This window comes from Parasteatoda tepidariorum, chromosome 2 (assembly GCF_982258835.1).
Source record: "Parasteatoda tepidariorum strain Cologne lab strain chromosome 2, Ptep-v5.0, whole genome shotgun sequence".
NCBI lineage: Eukaryota > Metazoa > Arthropoda > Arachnida > Araneae > Theridiidae > Parasteatoda > Parasteatoda tepidariorum.
Window position 1 is genome coordinate 21,595,762 of NC_141756.1, and position 21,099 is coordinate 21,616,860.

Consider the following 21,099-nt stretch of genomic DNA (forward strand, 5'->3'; position numbering starts at 1 on the left):
TGATTCTGTTTGAACTCCAGAAAAACATTTAGTGCTAAGGTTAATTTGGATCAACTACAAAGTGCAATTTTAGCCACCGATCCTGAAAGTCGTTTAAAAGGCTTAATTAGTCAGTCCTTATTCGAATTTTTTTTTTCGCATTAGTTTAGCATTAATCATTGTTATGAATAAAATTGTAAACGATTCTGTTTAAGACTTTATTACGCGTTCCTAAATTTTTAATTATTTATTACGAGCTATGGGATTAACGTAGGTGGCATGTTGATTGATGCTACATAACCGAATTAGTATTCCTGAAGTTAACTGAAACCGTGTTTTTTATTTCGTTAATAGTTAGTTGTGTTTTTAAAACGTGTTTCTAAACATTAAGAATAAAAAGTATGGTGAAAGAATATGGTAAAATTTACCGTGTTTTGATTCTATGGGAACACCAAAAAGCTGTTAAACGTTTTTTATTTAATTATTTTTACGAGCTCTGGGATCAATGTAGATGGCATGTGAATTGGTGCTACGTAGCCGAGTTAGTATTTCTGAAGTTAACTGAAACTATGTTTTTATTTTGTTTATAGTTGTATTTTTAAAGTGTGTCTAAACACTAAAACGTGTTTCTAAACACTAAGAATAAAAAGTATGGTCAAAACTACCAGAATATGGTGAAATTTACCGTGCCTTGACTCTATGGGAACACCGAAAAGGTGAGAAATTTTACCGAAGCTCTTTGGTAATAACTTTGGTAAAATTAACAATAAAATATGGTTTTATAATATGTGATAAGATTTGGCAAATGTGGAAGATTTGGCAAATGTGGTAAAATTTGGTAATTTTATTACGATTACTTGAAGCATTGCAGAAAAATAATTTATTCGGATAAATTTACTTTTAGTTTAGTATTTTTTACTAAATGTGTGGTAATGAGAACTTTGATTTTGAAAACCGAAATTTCCGATAAGCTTTTATCATATGAACGCAAAAACTTTCACATGAATGGTTTAAATACCACATATTTTGATTTTTGTTATCAAAACTTATTATATTTTGGTTTTGTTTCTACCAGAAATATCATTAATATACAATACGGTAATTTTACCAGAATTGTTTCCTCCTTGTTGAACTAAATAATTTGAAATAAACCGTAAATGAAATCAAGAAAAATAAGTTTTCAACTAAAAAGCAAAACCAATAGAGATAAGATGCTGATTCATTTAAAGCAACCGTTAAAAAAATTGCCATACATTATTTTATTTTAAACTATTGTTTCCTAAATTATATAATTGTTTTCTATGATATAAATTTTAAACTAAGTAAATACGGTATTTAATGAGATTTGATCCAGTTACTTTATTAATTTTCCTCGTAATGAGACAAAAATCTGGATAAATGTATTCAAACTTTAAAACAAACCTTTATTTTATTACTTTTCCGTTTCCGTCTTACTTTTGTCAATTCCTTATCTTTATTTCATAACCCCTTGCTTATCATAACCTTTTATTTTTTTAGTCTAATTTTACGCAATGAAAAATGCTTATTTTTTAAATTTTTACTATTATTGTTTTTTAATTAAACTACAGAATCAATTTTTATTTTGAATCTTATGTTTATTTCATGAACCTTCGTCTGATACATTTTTTTACAGAAAAAAAGAATGTTCTTTTATTAATTTAGAATCAAGTGATAAGAAAAGATGTAGAATTTTATAAGATTCTTATCTATCGGAATGTCCTTATTTTATTTTATTTTCTCAAAAATTATTTACTGTCGCCCAGCTGGAAATCTTTAAACAAAACTTAAGTCCAAAGAAGCCAGTTAAGGGAAATAGAGATAGTTTTAACAGCATTTGGAGTGTCTGCAATTTGTTTACAATTCTATCATTTGTATACACGTGTTTAGTGTTCTTGAACACGCAAAAGCGTTATTACTCACGAAACAAACACGCATGTTTATTTTACTTTAATTATTATCGAAGTGTTTATTTTTGTTACGAATTTAATGATTATTTAGATTATATGCTTACAAACACGCGTGTTCATTTTACTTTAATTTTTTCGAGGAGTTTATTTTTGTTACGATTTCAATGAATATTTAGATTATATATTTACAAACACGCGTGTTCATTTTACTTTAATTATTATCGGGGAGTTAATTTATGTGACGAATTCAATGATTATTTAGATTATGTGCTTAACAAACACGCGTGTTCATTTTACTTTAATTTTTTCTAGATGTTTATTTTTGTTACGATTTCAAAAATTATTTAGATTAAATATTTAAAAACACGCGTGTTCATTTTAATTTAATTATTATCGAGGTGTTTATTTTTGTTACGAATTCAATGATTATTTAGATTATATATTTACAAACACGCGTGTTCATTTTAATTCAATTATTATCGAGGTGTTTAATTTTGTTACGAATTCAAGGATTATTTAGATTATATGTTTACAAACACGCGTGTTCAATTTAATGTAATTATTATCGAGGTGTTTATTTTTGTTACGAATTCAATGATTATTTAGATTATCTATTTACAAACACGCGTGTTCATTTAACTTTAATTATTATCGAAGTGTTTATTTTTGTTACGAATTTATTGATTATTTAGATTATATATATCTACTTGAATATTATAATTATTATTTTGTCTAATGGCTATTATTGCTTAGAATGAAAAATTAAAAAAATCGTAAAAATTTTTTTAAATTGAAAATATAAAATTACTTCCATAATTTTCTTTTAAAAAATTTATTATGTAATATATATGTAATTCAGTTATTACTAATTCAGTTATTAAGAAGTATTAGAGAGTCGTGACAAACGAAACTCCTGAAAGTGAATTTGTTCATGGGGCCGGGGTTGTCATAGTTATGACAAAGTCCCTTATAGTCTTGTTTATGGAAAGAACTCCCCTCACCCTTCTTCTGGAGCAGTGGCGGTGATTATAGTTACGCGTTTTAACTATTTCAAGTTGGGTCAATATTTAAGACACGTTTTCGTTCGGATTGACGAGAGAAAGGAAATCGGGGGAAAGAGACGAGCTTTTACTCTTTGAAATGCGCTATTTCTTGTTTCCATGGCAACAGAGACGGCCTTAGACTTTGTGGTGACGGGAATTCTTTCAACTCATTTAAGAAGAATGAGCTAATTCATAGGCTAATTCCCCTCCTCAAAAAAGAGTGAGTCAAAGAGTGATTGAAATTCATTCAAGTTCGAGAGTTAAAACGATTCACTCAAGTGATAGAGATGGTCAATCAAAAATGATTGAAATGAACTCAAGTTCGAGTCAAAATTGTGCACTCAATCTTGAGTTCTTTCAGTTGACTCTTTAACTCGAGTAAATTTAATTGAAGATGAGAGACAATTAATGAGTGGAATTCAAATCAAGTTCAGTTACTTTATTTAACTAGTTTATTTTATAGGAGTATAGACAAACGATAGTTAGTGGTTGGAAATATAAGCTCTGAGATGTATGTGGATATTCAGGACAATGCTACTTTCCCAACTATATTGTGTGATATTTTAGGGAAATCACATTTATCTTCCAGCAAGTCCTTCATTCACGCATCGAGAATTGCGCAGCCATTGCTTGACGTAATCAGTTTTTGTAAAATTGGACTGACCTTCATAGAGTCCAAATTCCATACAATACTCTCTCCAACCGTTATTGACATCTTGAAGTCAATTCCTATGGCCATCTATCAAAAATTGATGGAAAATCACACCAATTATAACGAATTTTGTGAGTTCACAATCGTCAATTAATATTTTCGCTTACCTTACAGACGGATACGATTTTTGCATGCATCAAATTGTGCGTGAAGCTGATCATTAAGTTCTAAATCATTTAACGCATCTCTTTAACTGTAATTTCTAATAGTATGTTAATGAAGTTTGCACCCTAAAAAAATAATATTGTTAAACAGTTATTAAGATTCACCGATTTAAATAAATTTATTTTAAAATGTAGCGTAGAATTAAGTTATGGTAAAAGAAACAATTGTATAACTTTAAAAAAACAAAACAATTATGAAACTTAATTTTAAACTTAGTTTAGTTAGAAAAGAATCAAAATCAAAAACGTAATAATAGCGTTACAGGTAAATATCCTTAAATTAGGGATACAAAAACTTTTATGCAAAAATAATACCATTATGACTTTTATTGATTTTATGTTGATGATCACCTAAATCATATGGAAATCAATGTAGGAAAACTGGAGCCTATCATATGATTCTCCGGCAAATAAAAATGTACCGATAACAATGCAAAGAATGTGTAAGACTATTATGTTTTTATGTTATATAGAGATGTAGATGTAAGGATTCTTTTTTAACTTGTGCTATAAATTTATGCTTGAAAATTATATTTTTATAAAGAATCATGAACATTTCTTGAAGACTAACACAAATAAATTGAGTATATTTGAAATAGGATAATTCGTACAAACACCTTCGTACCGTTCTCTTCCTTTTAAAAAGAGCTCAGCACTAGTCATAGCGAAATCGTTCTGCGCAAGAGAGGTTACTATATAAACCTTGCGATTTATTTATTATTTAAAAAATTGCGTACTATTGAAATACAGGGCGTACCGCAATCATCGATCTAAATATATAATTTTCCCATTCTTGTCAAAACTGAATTTAAAAACTATACACATATAGAATCCATAATATTTAAAGAAAAAAAAAGAAAAAGCAAATCATTAAACTCATGAAAGTAATTTTGATCTAATGCGTAATGAACGTTTGAAAGTTTAAGATTTGTACTTATGTAATTTATATACATGTGTGTTAAAATGGAAAAACAAAGAATTAAAAAAAAACAGGGAATAAATAATGAATCCGATGACGTTTCTTTAAAACGTACCATACTATTAAAAATAAATAGCTACGCATTTTGGTACTGATATGCTTTGTTAATCCATCAATGGTTTTTAGAATTTTCGAACGTTGAAAGTTTTTTTTTTTTCAGTTTTGGAGTCTATTTTTTCTCGAATTAATTATTGTTTTCTCGGCGCAATTTCAGAAAGATCTACTTTCAAGCTTGCAAGATTTAGTGTTATACAATTCTTATCTAATAATTATAATTCTTGGAATTTGTACAAAACATTCTCATCGATTTATCGGTCGTTAACATTGACCTGCACCTTTCTTTTCTTGAATTGGAATAAAATAAATACACGACATTATATCTCCAGAGATAATCTTAACTTTCATCGTAAAGAAAAGGTTGGAATAGTGGACAAATGGAATTTCTGAGCGAGTGGTTTATTTGTAAGGGAATCTTAACCATGCAGACAGCAAATTGAAATTGATAATGATGACGCCTGTCTTATACGCTCTGTAATTTCAACACTAAGGATTATGTTTCAATAATTAAATTATATAATTATTTTAATGCCTTTCCTTTGTGATAAGAGTTTTGTTCAACGAGGAAAGTATTGAGTTTCTGGCTCTATGGGAAGAATTACATCGTCAATGAGCCTTATCATTCTGGGCACATTTCAAAATACGTGTTAAGAAGTCAATAAAGTTAATATTTCAAACGTTATAAAACCTCAATATACATTTTTGTACAAAATATACAAAATAGGTACAAAAAATACATTTTTGTACCTATTTACACGTTTGAAACTGCTTTGAAGACAAGCAGGACTTTGTTTCATGAGTGTTTTCTTACGCTATATTAAAAAAAGGAAAAAATAACGAAATAAAAAAATTGTAATTAAGTTATTAAGTCAAAAGAGCTGAGAGTTTCGAAATTATTATGGTTTTAAGTGTAAAAGGATAGAAATCAAAAATTATAGTTTGTCTCCCTAAAACTCTCATTACGTGACTTTTAGCAAACTTTTTTTTTGAATGGATTAAATTATATATATTTTAAAAAAAATTCATATTAGAAATAATCTACTGTTATAAAAGGTTAATTCAAGGATAAAAATAATATAAATGTGTGAGAAAATTTAGTTGAACATACTGACTTTAAAAAACTTTATCTAAAAAATATTTGAGGTGGCAAAATACATTTAACATACACTCCACAACTTTGAAATATCTGAATTGTTAAAGAACTCACCTTCCAGATGAATCTTTCCATCACAAATTGATGGATTCTAAAGGATCAAAATTTTAAAGGGAGACATTGGACGGATTTCAATGAAAATTATATTTTGCAAAATCTTTTCCTGCATTGATGTACTTTTAACATTAAACATTTCTTTAACATATAACTTTTAACATTAAACATTTTCAAAACAAACAAACCAAAATTGAAAAAGTGTTTAGTCTAATTGGAAATACCTCATTTGTCTTGTTAGCAATATTTAAGTCGACATCCTATTTTGACTCTTTTACGACCCTCATTATAACCCATAGAGATGTAATTTAAAATTCCCTGTCTTATTTTCCTCTTTACATCATGTACTAACATTGTTAGCCTAGCTAGCAAACATAGATTCTTCTGACACAAATTGTGCAGTTATTATACATTTTTATACAATGCCGCTCCACTATGAATTTATATTTTCAATATGGTGTTTATGAATATAGTAATAGTAAATCATCTTATCTTCATTCTCAACGATCAGTAATATTGAAACTCTCTACTTTTATTCATTTCATAGCTTCACACGTTTTGATTTTTGAAAAATGGTTTTCTTAATGTTTATGAAATATAAGAATTTTTATTCTTTGCATTATAAGAATTTTTTGTAATTTCGACTGCCTCTACAACCGCATAAATAACTCTACAACCGATAAATTTGCATATTAATTAGGGTAATTCATTAAGTTAATCGGCAGACTAGCTAGGGTAATTCGTTAAGCTAATCTGCAGATTAGCTACGATAATTCATTAAGCTTATCTGCAGATTAGTTAGGATAATTCATTAAGTTAATATGCAGATTAGCTAAGGTAATTCCTTAAGTTAATCTGCAGATTAGCTGAGCAATATGCATATTAACGGCTTTCGAGCTTTACCGGTAACGCGTATATGTTAATTAATCAGATAAAACGATTGTTAATATCGTTTTAAATCAAAAATAATAAATCAAAAATGAAATCTGAAATCGCAAATTTTACTTTCTATTTAAATAATCAAACTAAAATCTTTTGTGAAAACTCGAACAGTTGACAGCTAGATATGCTTTTGCTAAAAACAAAGTACGGTAAAGAGTCTCGATTATCCGAGTCCGGATTATTTGAGTTTCCGCTTTAACCGAGCTATCAAATATTTCAAGAATATTTTTGTTTTAGTTTATTTTTTATTTTTAAAACTACCGCCAAAAAAATTCCGAATTTTATCTTCCAAACACTCAGGAAAACGAAATTCAACAACTTGATCCGATAATCGTTAATATCATCAATAATGAAAATGAATCTACGAATAATGAAATATCAATAATGAAAATGAATCTACGAATAATGAAATATCAATAATGAAAATGAATCTACGAATAATGAAATATCAATAATGAAAATGAATCTACGAATAATGAAAATGAATCTACGAATAATGAAATATCAATAATGAAAATGAATCTACGAATAATGAAATGAAGATGATGAAAACAGTGACGATGAAAATCAACATATAAAAATCTCTCATACAGATGGGCTGAAAGCTATCGAAAGTGCTATTGAATAAAAAGAAAAATAAGAACAGGCGGCATCAGCCTGTTATCTTTAAAAAAGGACGAAACATTGCTGCAGAAAAGCGCTAAAGTAATGTAAAACTAATAAGGACTTTTTTAAGTAAAAACTCTTTAATTCTCTTAAAGAATGCTCTTTAAGTGTTTCTAAGTAAGCTTCCTAATTATAATATAAATTGTATAAATTTTGTAAACAAAATTACTCGTATAAATTTTGTATTTGTTAAATATATTCATTTAAACCTACTCTTTCCTTTTTAGACTCTTCGTTTTAATCGAGTTTTTCGGTTATCCGAGTAAGTCGTGGTCCACATTAACTCGGATAATCGGGACACTACAATTTGTTTGTATTGTAAATCTAACTTCTGCGGTCTGTGCGATAAGACAGTTTGAAATATTCCCACTCATATGGCGATGATAATCCGGAAGGAAAATATTTGAGATTTGGCTGGAGAGCCTTAAACAATCATAAACGAGTAGGCGTGTGAGTTTCAAGGATAGCTTAACCTTAACTATTAATAGAACATTACGCATAACGTTCTTTTGTGTGCAAACAGTTCTTTTCCCCCAATAACATTAACTTTTCTTATTCAATAAATTCATGTTATCTAATATTAAAATTAATCTTAATATTAAAATAATGTTATCTAAAGCAGTGATTCTGTAGACCGACTCCTATACAATTTTAAGGAGCGAAATTTAAAATAAAAGAATATTTTGATAATGATGATTTTTTCACTTATCTAAAATGCATTATTATAATTTATTAATTTTACTATCCACTTACACTAATTAAACTATATACTGTCTCTCTGTGTTCATATTTTTGGGTTGGTTTAGTAAAGAAATAAATAAGTCGTTTAATGTCGTGACTCAAATTATAGTTTTATGAACTTTTTTTTACTTCATATAAGGATTAATTCATTCTTTCGCTTATTCTTTGATTAACTGCTTCATTGGAGCTTTGATTCGTTTTTTAACAGCTTTAATTTCTTTTTACTTTATTCACTCGTTATATTAAAAGGCATTTATAGTAGTATGGTTGCCATAACGAGGCGCTTTCGACAAATGAATTAATAAATGACGATTTCTAAAGGCTATATAATTTTCTTCCACACAAATATAGAGTTATAAAAACTTAAATAATAAATAAATAAATAAACTGGAAACAAAAAATTTAATTTAAGGTTTTTTCTCCGACTTAGTAAATAATAAAAATGTAAATGTTAAAAAGTAACAACTTTAATCTTTTTATGTTATGTATTTAAAAATTACTCCAACTCTACATTGTTTGGGCTTATAAAAAATTTACAAATATTGAGAACTATTCATGGATTTTAATGATTTTTATCTAAATTAAAATAATCTCGCCAGGTTGGCAACTTTTTAAAAAAAAAAGTTTAATAATTTAAAAAAATATTAAAGTTTTCTGTCGGTTTTTAAAGCCAGACAATTCTATTTAGCAAGATAAAAATTAAAGCTTTTGCTGCGAGTTAAATGCACTCTAACTTAGGTTTATTTATTTATCATCTCTTGGTAAAAGAGCTACGAAGAATACACCACACATCTATTTGTTTACCTCTCTATTAATAGAATTTTATCGCGTCATGCGTATGAATACAAAACTTATTAATAATAATAAAAAAAACGTTATTTGCACAGTTCTCTATAATTTTTTTTTTTCTTCATTGCCCTTCTGTGTAGCAGAATTTCGAAGAGGAGCTGCTATTAACCATGACCTATATGGGTGTTTCAAGGACGTCATCATCACCCACTGAAAACTAGCATCTGCTGTAGAACATCCGCATATATGAATGATGGATTTTTAACACCATTTCCATCCTGACGATATCTTTTTTTTATATATATTCTTTTATTCTCGTATAACATTTCTTTGGTTCAGGGACCCAGAGGCCAACTTTCGAACGAAGAGTGGAACAAAATGTACTATTTGACATAGGGCGTATAATATTACTTATTGTTGCAATAAAACCCTGTAATTTATTTATTATTTTTTTTTTTTTTTTTATGTATGTAGATATTTTCATTTCGATAAAGCGTTTTTTTTTCCTTTAAAAAAATGAAAACAAAGAATTAAAAAAGTAATGAAGCAGTATTTTGTAACCTTATTTTACTCATTGTGAAATACTAATAAGGGTATGTTCTAGAACAGCGTTTCCGAATTTTTTTCAGCTACGGAACCCTAAACGCTTGAACTTCTTTTGGCGGACTCCTTAATGTTTGAAAAAGTAAACTAGCAGGTGTGAATAAAATAAATAAAAAAATAAAAATCTGAAAAAGAAAAAAAAAACTTTAAATTAATTTAGAAACATTTCATATAAAAAAATAAAATTTTTTCATTGCTTCATCAATATCAGTCTTAAAATTAGATTTTATGTTAGGCAGTTGATTTCGCAAATCTTCAGCAATTTTTAATCTTGTAGTTTTTGGCGTATGCATAAATCAAATTGAATGAATTACTGAATTATGGTTTGTGAAAAAGAACTGTTACAATAGGCGAGGGTTAACGGAGAAAAAGAATTAGTAATTCTTGAGTAAGTTTATTTTATTTTGAACTTAAAAGTTTATAAAAGAGAAATGCTGATACAATCATTTACAAATGTTTGTTTGAAAGATTTGATACTTTTGTTTGAAAAATTAAATATTTTGCGTGAATGAATGTTTCGAAATAATACTTTTGCTTGAAAGATCAAATATTTTTGTTTGAAATAATGTTTGAAAATAATATTTTTATTTGAAGGAATTAATATTGTGTATAGAATAAATGGAAGAATTTTAGTATTAATAAAAATAATGCTTTTATTTAAAATATACAGTACTGGCTAAATAATTATAATTTAATTTTTTTTCTCTTTATTTCAAGTTTGCATTGACATTTGTTTGGAAATAATGCTTCCAGAAAGGGCTCATCTTTAGGAAAAATATGTTTTATAACAGAGCCATCAATGTTAATACAAACATTTAAATGAAATTTTTAGTTGCGACGATAATGTACTGAATAAGTTTTTTATTTCCTTCAAAGGAAGAAGATGTTGTTAGGATTTGTTGTTTGTTATTCTATTCAAGAAAATAACAATTATAATAAATAAAGAAAGAGGATTATTTTTTCTTGCACGAATTTACTAAGTAAGCACAAAACGAGGGCTGCATAAATAAAAATATATTGAAACAATGCTGTATCGCATGAAAAACTTAATTCAAGCAGCAGCAGCTGTGTATACCAAGTAATTAAAATGGTCATACAAAACATGTTTTAAAAAAAAAGATTCTTGTATTTGTCTTACATATTTACATTATTGGGGAAAATATTCTGATAATTATTTGCTAAGTACTGATTAACATCGTTTAAAAAATAATGTTTTATGAGCATTTTATGTGATGTTAGTTCAAGAAAATTATATATTTATAAAATTAAAATTATAACAAAATAGTGAAGGAAAAAAACTGATATTTTATTTTCTTCTTGGGTTTGCTACTCTTTGTCTACGTGCGTATATCACGCATTAAAATTCTCCTAAAATTTTTGGATTAAATTTTTTTTCTAGTTTAAAATGTTGTTTATTATTGAAGTACCATAACTCGTCAAAATATTAGTTTGAATAAAAATGTTTTTTTTTAACACTGAAAGCGCATTTCCTAAAATTAATTCCCTTATCCAATATTCCATTTTTTATTAAAATTTTACAGCGGGCATGTCTTCGTTCTCTATTGTTGTCTTATGCTAGTTCTCAATACTAACAAGTCTATTTTTAAGGCTGAAGGTTGTGCGCTTCTTTTGTATTCCAGTGGCGCCATCTATGGTCAAGAATTTGACTTCTGCCTCACACATACGTCACAGTCCGCTTTACACGGAGGACACATCCATACACTATCCATCCATCCGCAGATCGTAATTTTGACCTGAACCCGTAGCACGATCAATCTCCGATCCAGTACCCCATAAGGTATTGATTTGTTAAGGAAACTTAGAGGACTTCATGACCCTGACAAATTCAGCGGTTCACCTCATTGGGAAGCGAACACTCTATCCGCTGAGCCACTTCGGCTCAAAGCTCTTTATTTTCTTTTATGACCGTCGTTGAACAGCTTATCTTTTGGTTTACGACTACAAATGTTCAACTACACAGCCTTGTAATTTTGAACCCAATCTAGAAGACAAGGAAACTCCTGGATCAAGTATTGGGTCTTTTTGATGCAACTAACCCGCATTTGCGTTACGTGGAGAAGAAGACCACGAGAACCTCCCCGGTTAGCGTGATGGCAAGGGGACTCTAACCCATGATCCGTCTACCACTGAGGATATTTCACGTCAGCACTGTGGTTGGTGTCAGCCGGATGCGGAATTCGTATCGACTAGCCATCGCTGGGATTCTAAACCGGTTCACTTCATTGGAAGGAGAACGCTCTATCTCCTGAGCCACTACGGCTCAGAGCGCTTTATTTGTAAAAAGTACTTCCATTGAATTGTATTATGTGCAATTTTTACATTGCTATCTAAAGATTATCAAAACCATTATTTTTTGAACGCTCATAAAGTAAATATTTAGTTAGCTTTTGCAGACAATGCAAGAGTTTTAGATTAGTGCTGTAAATTAATAGCAGCATTTTGTATAACTACCTTATATTATTTTCTATTACATTATAGTTTCTATAAGATGTCTCAAATGGTAAACATTTATTTATTTATTGTATTGTTGCAGGTGGAAGCAAGTTCCTGCGTTTGTTACTCAGTTTCGCCGTTGGGGGTCTCCTGGGTGACGTCTTTCTTCATTTGTTGCCAGAAGCATGGAATCACATCGAAAGTTGTACGTTGCCTTTATTCATTTAGTTTTTGCTTAAGATTTATTCCATCAAAAATAACTCTGACATAAAAATACACTTTAAACCTTCAAAATATAAGCTCAAAACTAGAACTAGGATTACTTTTTGCTTTATTAAGAAGTAAATTACTTGCTATTGCTATGTTTTATGTAGCGAGTATTACAACTAACTATTTATGGCACTCGTTGTAACTGGCCTGAAATATTTAATGTGTCGAAATTCTTATCATATTAAACTTAAGTAACTTATTAAAGTAATTTGTAAAAAGAAGCATATTTCAAAATTTTTACTTAATATTGTAGACTTTTTAGTGTAGATGTGTTAATGATAACCTAAAAATAAAAGATAAATCTAGGTTTAATCGGCTTAAATGGGGATTATTTATTCTAGTTGGTTAAAAACTCGAGGAATCAAACGATTCCATCTTTAATCGGCCAAAACTAGATCTAAACAATCGCTGCCAGTTAAAACCCGAAGGTGATAAACTGATACATATTGATAAATTAATGTGTTATTATTATGTGATACTTAAAGAAACCCTTTTCCGGTATAATGCCTGCTAGTTTCACATGATATTAGAATTCACAACACTGATGATTTTTATTTCTGTTTAAATTTCTCAAAATAATACTTGGTATTTCCTTCTCTAATGTTCTTTCAAAGTAAAAGGCCATTGTCGGGTTTAAACTTGCCCGGTATTTATAAACTTTTTTTTTTAATGTTAAAAGCTTTTCTATGGATAAAGAGATTTCGCATAGCGTTCCCCTAAATATAACGCTATTTAAGCTTCACAGTTCATAACTGTTGGTAGTTTGCAATAGTTAGTTCTTGACTGTCAAGTCTACCTTTGGCTTGCGCAACCAATGCTACTTCTGAAAATGGCGCAAAACGTCAATATGATGACAAGCCACAGTTTTGTGAAAACAACAAGCATTTGTGGTCTAATTTTTTAATATCTAAAACAGGGCTTGAAGAAACTCAGAAATTTTACCCGTCCCCGAGGACGGCTTGTCCAACAATGTACCCGTCCTCCTTTGAAACTAACCCGTAGCTTCTAAATAAATAAAAGTATAATTTTCTCTTATTTATTACTAACATTTATATAGATTGCACAATGAATTAGAAGTTACTAGGATTACAAATACTAGGATTACATTATACAGTAATAAAAGAAATACTAGGTTACTAATAATAAAAACTAGTATTTCTTTTAGGAAATAATTTAAATAACAAAGGTCAAGTTATCTGGAATGTCAATTTATTCGAGGGTACTGCGTTTTTTAAATTAATCAAATATGACGTTTGCCAGTTCCACAATCAAGCCAATGATTTACAGAGGCTTCTGCACAGAAATCTGAAAGGGGTTTTCCATTTACGTAGATGTTTATAATTGCGTTTAACTCTTGTTTAATGTGTTTATGTGCGTAATGTGTTTTTTTTTTTTTTTTTTTTTTTTTTTTTTTTTTTTTTTTTTTTGTAAGTTCATTGCTGAAAAGCCTCTTTCAACCGCTGCAGTGCTCCCAGACAGAGACATTAATTCATTAATTCCACCATGCACAGTATGTTGCGGTATTTCTAGATTAGAGGGTCATTTTAGAAGTGAGGCGCTAGACTCTTGTAAGATAACGAAAATTGAAAGTGTATCACGAACATTAACGGAAAAATGGCCGTCCGCGCGGACGTTGGATTCGAGAAATTTGTTGTCCGCGAGGAATTTTTGACCGCTGAGGACGGGCTGTTTTTCGAGCCCTGATCTAAAAGACTACTCCAACGCTGAATTATCTGGACACAAAAATATTCTTAAAAATTTAGAATAATTCATTCATTTTGATGATCTTCATCCAGGTGTAAAAAATCTCGCCAAATGGGCGATTTTTAAAAATAGTTAAACATTTTTTGATATACTTAAGTTATTTATCCGTTCGAAAACTCGGGTAATTCTTTATGACAAAATCGTACATATAGTATAAAATTATAACTTTGCCTCAATCATAAAGCACTTAAACGGTGCCTTCTTATCATTTTCTTTGATGAAAGAGCTTGTGTTAACCGGTTATACCTAAATTTGTCTCTCATTCTTCCGTATACAGATATTAATAGTGCTCTTTGTTAAGTTTCGCTAATAATTCACTATCAAAAAGTGTCAACAGTTCATGCTATACAAAGCTGCTATAAAACTGAACAAAGCAGCTGTTGCGATATCTGCTGTGCTACCTGCCTACAATTTGCAATAGCAGTGCCCAATGAACTCTGTCCATCCTTCGTATTCAAATTGTAAGCGTCATTGATCAAACCTTTTTTATTTTGTCTAGTGGGTCCAGAAGTTCATTCCAGTCACATCACACTCGGACTCTGGGTACTTTTAGGAATGTTTTCCTTCGTCATTCTAGAACTCATGTTTGCTGCATCTCACGACAACAAAGTAAGTTTGTTTATAATCTAGAACAGCTGTTCCCTAAAAGTGGAACCCTAGTATATATAGTATATCCCGTACCATGATCCCATGAATTCAGATATTTTTTAACCAATAATAATTATGTTAATATGCAATTACTGACCCATAATTTGTTTCATATTTCGTTAATATGTTGTTGTTTTTAATGATACTTAAGCAAGCTTAGCTCGCCAGCCATTGGTCTTTTGCGAATTAAATCAGGAAGTCACATCACATCCTATGCCTTACGTTTGACAAGAGAGCACCGCATAGGTGAAAGTACATCGTAGCTCAGAACCCCACGACAAATTACAGCACTACTCATTCGTGAGGAAACTTCCTCACTTTAGACATAAATCTAACGAGGAATGAAATTTTCTCAAGATCCTTGCTCCCATGGTACTCAGCGACTGATTTTTCGATTCAATAGATTTTAAGAGCATGTGTATCATACGTTCTTGGTGGTCTTTCGCTGCCCCCTCAAGACCCCTTGTCCGCTTCTCTAACCGCTGTGCTATTAAGGACATTCCATTAATATGAAACTATTCATGTAAAATGTCAATAAAAAAGTACCAAAATCAAAATTTTTAAAAAGAATTTTATTTTCTCCATAAATATGTATTGAGTAAATTATGAACAGATATGCCTTTATAAATTTTTCCATAAGTTTTTCTCATCGAGTTCTTCAAAATAAAATAACCAAATTCTAGAATAAAAAAATCTTGTTTCTTTGATAACTAGTCTCAACTTTTATAGCAGCTCTTTTTTGAAAGCCATAATTTAACTTTTTTCATTCATTTTCAATAAATGCATACACGAAGAACAAATTTATAATTAAAAATATTTCGCTCTTCAAATTAAATATTTCCAAAATGATTATTAGTAGATTTTTTTCCCTTAGTTTATTCCCAACCATTAATAAGCTTTTTTTTTCTTTCTTTTTTTATCTATAATGCCGGGGTTCCGCCTAATGAAGCTCAATCATATAGGATTCTATAGCCGAAAGAAATTCAGAACCGCTGAGTTTTTCCTTTTAACTCAACATGCCGGATATATAGATATAAATCGGTATTTAGGTCTGGCAGGTGTAAATCGGATTTTTATAAGCGTAGTGTCATTGAAATACGTTGTTCAAATTTTTTTGAATTAAAATAATTTAAACCAGCAGTGGAGGAAAAAAACCGACTTGGTTTCCATATATAGTGTTCTTTCACCATTGAAAAGTACGAATTTTAATGTAATTTGGAAATCATGAAAGCCTCCCATGGTTGGCCCGACTTCCCGATCCATGATCCATCCAACACTGGGGATATTTTAAATATTTTGAGCCGGAAGAGCAGCATACGAGTCGTCATGAGATTCGAACCTGGGTTACCTGATTGGAAGTTGCGTGCTCTGTACACCGAATCACCCCGATTTGTTATGTTTATTTATAAATTTATCAACATATTCTAACTTAGTATAACAGCAGTATAATGTTATTTTTAGGCATGTTTGTACCTTTATCAATACACGTTAGCTTAAGGGTACACTACATCTGAGAGTAGCGATCTCTGTAATTTGTAAAAATAAACAAACTTTTCCAATTTGTATGAATAAACAAAATAAATTTGCTTAACATTAAAATTGCGAAATACTTTATTTTAAATTAGCTTAAACCATGTGACTTATTATTTTTCCCCCCCATGAACCTAATGACAATGAAAACTGAACCTATGGGTGCCGCAAGAGTCCAATTTTTGAGGGGAACAAAATTAAAATACACAATCACAATAGCTCTCTAAATTTTACACATAAAAAAGTCTACTAAATATTTGCAAAAAGATTTTTTCATCTCTTTTTAGTGATTGCTGGATTTAAATCGATCATGATTTATAAAAATTTTCTTTATTTCTCTGAATTTTGTTGAAAGGAACTTCAAATTATTGAGGGGAGCATATGCCCACCATACCCCCCGCCAACGATACGCATAATTGAACTCCTCATTAACTTATTTATCTCCGATTTCATTTAAAATAAATATTTGAAACGCTTGAGACGATAAAATGATAAGTCACATTTTCAAATTATTCGAGGTAGCTTTTTTGGTAAAAAACTCTACCATTTCCATCGAATCACTGAGATAATACGTTACCATCTACTGAGAAATTAGGATTACTAAGGAACAGCTAATTAAAAGAAATTCACCTTTAAAAAAGTATGGGTTATCACAAAATTGCCCCTAATCCTTTTGTTGTTCTGAAATGTTAATGTTTACCCAGAAAACGCTTTTGAAGAAAAACACAACAATTTCCATGTAAGTAATAAGATAACTACCTAATGTGTGTTGTGCTGCCATCTACTAAAAAATTAGGATTACTAAGGTACAGCTAATTGAAAGAAATTCACCTTTAAAAAAATATGGGTTATCACAAAATTGCCCCTAATCCTTTTGTTCTGAAATATTAATGTTACCCAGAAAACATTTTTGAAGAAAAACACAACAATTTCCATTTAAATAATGAGATAACTACGTAATGTGTGTTGTGCTGCCATCTACTGAAAAATTAGGATTACTAAGGAACAGTTAGTTTAAAAAAATTCACTAAATTGCCCCAAATTCATCATTTGTTCTGAAATATGAATGGTTTTTTTTCTCAAAGTTTTTATTTTATTTTAAAAACCTTTTCTCTTCCCAGGAAGTGCGGAGGACGAGTATTTCCCATGCGTATACAGGTGAGAAACAGCAACAATTGAATGGCAGTGCTTCATGCAACGGTCACTCTATGTATCACGAAACATACGCACAGCAATTAAAACCAAAGTTGGAACAGAATGGTTCCTCGAAGTCGAACAGCAATGGATGCATCATCAAAGAACCCATCAAAGTGATACAGAATATTCATGTGTGTTCATATTTTACACCATCTATAAAATTTATTGTTTCAAACTCATAGAACTTTAAATCTTTCTCTATTTTTTTCTCCCTTGATCACAATTCTTATTAATTAACAACATATAAATCTTCATTGTCTTCATCGTAATTTTTTTAATGTGTAAAAAATATTCTAGCGATGATGGTTCAGTTCACCTTTATAGAATATTTAACCCCTTTCCATCTGCTTATATAGGAGTCGCGGTTATATTGTGGTTAAAGCACTAATCTGTCGTGAAAGACCGGGGTTCGATTCCTCGGAGGCGATTTAGAGCTCACCTAGCTTCAGACCAATTGAGGACCAGTTAGACTTTTAAGTAGAAACGTTTGGTGCCCAACGAATATTATATAGCCGTTGGCCTCGAAATTATACAGCCTTAACCTTCATGAAGTCCTATCTGATAACTGATTGTTGCAGGAGAGCTTTACTTAATTTACTCTCATATTTATTTTTATCAATCATCTAAACACCATTTTATATTTAAGGGTGTTAATCCGTATCTGTTTTCTGTGGCCTCAACCGTGTAATTTTGAACTACCCAGAAGACCAATAAACTCCTGAATTCAGCATTGGGACCCACCACGTTCATTGAGAACTTTTTAAATGAAACTAACCTCCATTTAGGTTACATGAACAAGAAAACCCGAAAACATGGCGAGGGTTATTTCGATAGCAAGAGAATTCAAACTCTTGATCTGACAATTGGAGGCATTCTGCGCTATGGTTAGTGTGAGCCCACTGCAGTATACGAATCGACCAACCATCACCAGGATACGAACCTCGGTCGTCTCATTCTCAGTTCTATTCTGTGATTCATCCATTAGGATATTTTGCCGACAAGCATGGTCACGTTCACTAACTCATCGCTTCGTGGCTCAACACAACTTAGTATAGCATTTTGGTAACATGACATTTCAATCATTTTTAAACAGCACTTCTTTCTTTTTAATTGTTTAAGTCTGAAAAATAATATTTTTTTCTCCATATTATTGTATCCGAACTTGAAAAAGTAAAAACAGCAATATGCGAATCAATTCATGTGAATGCAAGTTTTTATTTTCCTTTTAGATTGCTGGTTACTTAAACTTGATGGCCAACAGTATAGACAATTTCACTCATGGTTTAGCAGTAGCAGGAAGTTTCTTAGTGGGAATAAAGGTGAGGTTCTTTAAGGGAAAAATTCATTTATTTTTAATAGTTAATATTATTAGAAATGATTTTTTTGAAGAATGAATTTTTTACTATTTTTAGTAAAGTTTACAAACTTATTTTTTTAAAAAAAAGTTTTTTTTTGTTTGGAAAAGATAGTTAAAAACTTAAACGTCTCATTTGCATTGATTTTAGTTACATCTATTTAGTTGTATTTAAAATCAATGTCGTATTTACTATTTACTGTAGTCAGGATAATCTTTAAAAACCACGTTAAAAATTAAGCCGATGTTTAGATCTAGTGATAAAAATGTAAAACTTTACAGATTTTCATTAAATGATTTTAATAATACGGATACGTTTAAGAGGGAAATTTTTATTTATTTACTTAAAAAAAAAATAACATTAAGGAACCCAAGCTATCGGTTATTTTGGTATTAAAATTTTTTCTTGTAATTAACGTAATTCTCAAAATATGTTATTAAATAACTTGATTAAAAACTTCATTTGCTTCAAAAATATAAAAAAAATTGGAAATAACAGTCGATATTTTTCAAGCCCTCAAAAGCAGGTGCCCATTTTCAAGACTTGGCAGATGCGAATGAGAAAGAAACAAAAGTGATCTGAAATATAAAATATAAAGTTACCAACAAAAAAACGGAAAAATAGAGGTGAGAAACAAATCCAGAAAAACCACAGTAACCGAGAGTGAAGAAAGATGAAAATAGAATAAAAATAATCACAATGACCGAGAGGGGCAAATCAAGGTAAAATGCATTTCCACGGGGTATGGAAAGGGAGTGAGGAACTAATGTCGTTTACAAGAAAATCAGCATTCATATGAATAAAACAAGATTCTAAGGTATCAAGCTGAGCTGTTGTGACTGATGTGGAAATAATTTTGGTATTGTCGAAATTGAATTTATGCACCAGATTCCAACAATGTGCAGCAATTGAAGATTTCTCGTTTTCTTGATAACGAACATATCTATCGTGTTGCTCATGTCTAAATTTTAGAGCTCGTCTAATGTTGCCAAAATCGCACTCACAAGGGATGTGGTAAAGCAACAGCGATTCGATTATCAAAGCTATTAGGATCTGTAAGAGACTTTAGAGCGTTTGAAACATGACGATTGTTATTTCCTATTTACATATTTTTGAAGTGAATGAAATTTTTAATTAAGTACTATTTTGCCGCTTCAATTTCTTGGGATTATTTATTTAATGTTATTAAATTGTTTAGCTGAACATATGTGCATCGACGGACATTTTTTGCTGAGAGGGGTGAACGATCACGATTTCAAATTTTCACATGTGTGTGAACCCCACAAAATAATAATAAAGCAATACACATTACTTTTGATCTAATTATTGGATTTTCATGCGTACTAAGATTCAATCTTAATGCGAATTTAAGGCAGAGGGTGCGTTTCTTGTTTTCCAGTGCTGCCATCAATGGCCAGGAATACGAATTCAGACACACACACACGTCACAAGCTGTTTATAGGGAGGCCCCATTCATACATCCATTCATTCGTCCACTGATCGTAATTTTGAAATGAACCATCAATCTCCAATTCTGTACTCCCAGAGGTATGATTTGTTATGGCAACATGGAGGACGTTGTGACCCGACAGATTTAACGTGCACCAGTCATCATTTACTGCATGGGGATTCTTCGGCTGTGGGGATCGAACTCACAACCTCTTGGACATAGGCCCAACGTCCTACCAACCAGGCTATCCCGGTGACCGGTACACACGTACAATACGCATTAAGAGCACAGAAAAAATTTAGCAACCTGAATAACTTATCTAATTTTCGTGTACTGAGAAACACTCACAAAGGAATGTAATTTAAAATATTAATTAATTAGAGCAGACGATAATTTAAGAATCAAACTCAAGAACGCACTTTCTCTAACGCCAATTTTCGTTTCTTTATACGTTACTGTGTTTTTAATCTTTTATGTGTATTTTAATCTGTATTTTTAGAATAAAAATATTTAAAAAAAGGAATTGAAAGTTCTTAAAATATTTTGGTCGTATTAAAAAGCGTTGTACTTCTTGTATAAGTTTACATTTGGCATTATTGAGCTATAAAATAAAGCTATAAA

At 30.3% G+C, this 21,099-nt stretch overlaps 1 protein-coding gene across 1 annotated transcript in view; it reads left to right on the forward strand.

Annotated features, from left to right (window-relative positions):
- The window catches only part of Zip99C (Zinc transporter Zip99C), a 57,526-nt gene that overhangs the window by 30,955 nt on the left and 5,472 nt on the right, over nt 1–21,099 (forward strand). The window contains exons 2-5 of the mRNA XM_016055961.4: nt 12,365–12,469; nt 14,798–14,907; nt 17,598–17,804; nt 18,903–18,992. Of these exons, the coding sequence (XP_015911447.1) occupies nt 12,365–12,469; nt 14,798–14,907; nt 17,598–17,804; nt 18,903–18,992 (512 nt within the window). The remainder of the gene's footprint in view (nt 1–12,364; nt 12,470–14,797; nt 14,908–17,597; nt 17,805–18,902; nt 18,993–21,099) is intronic.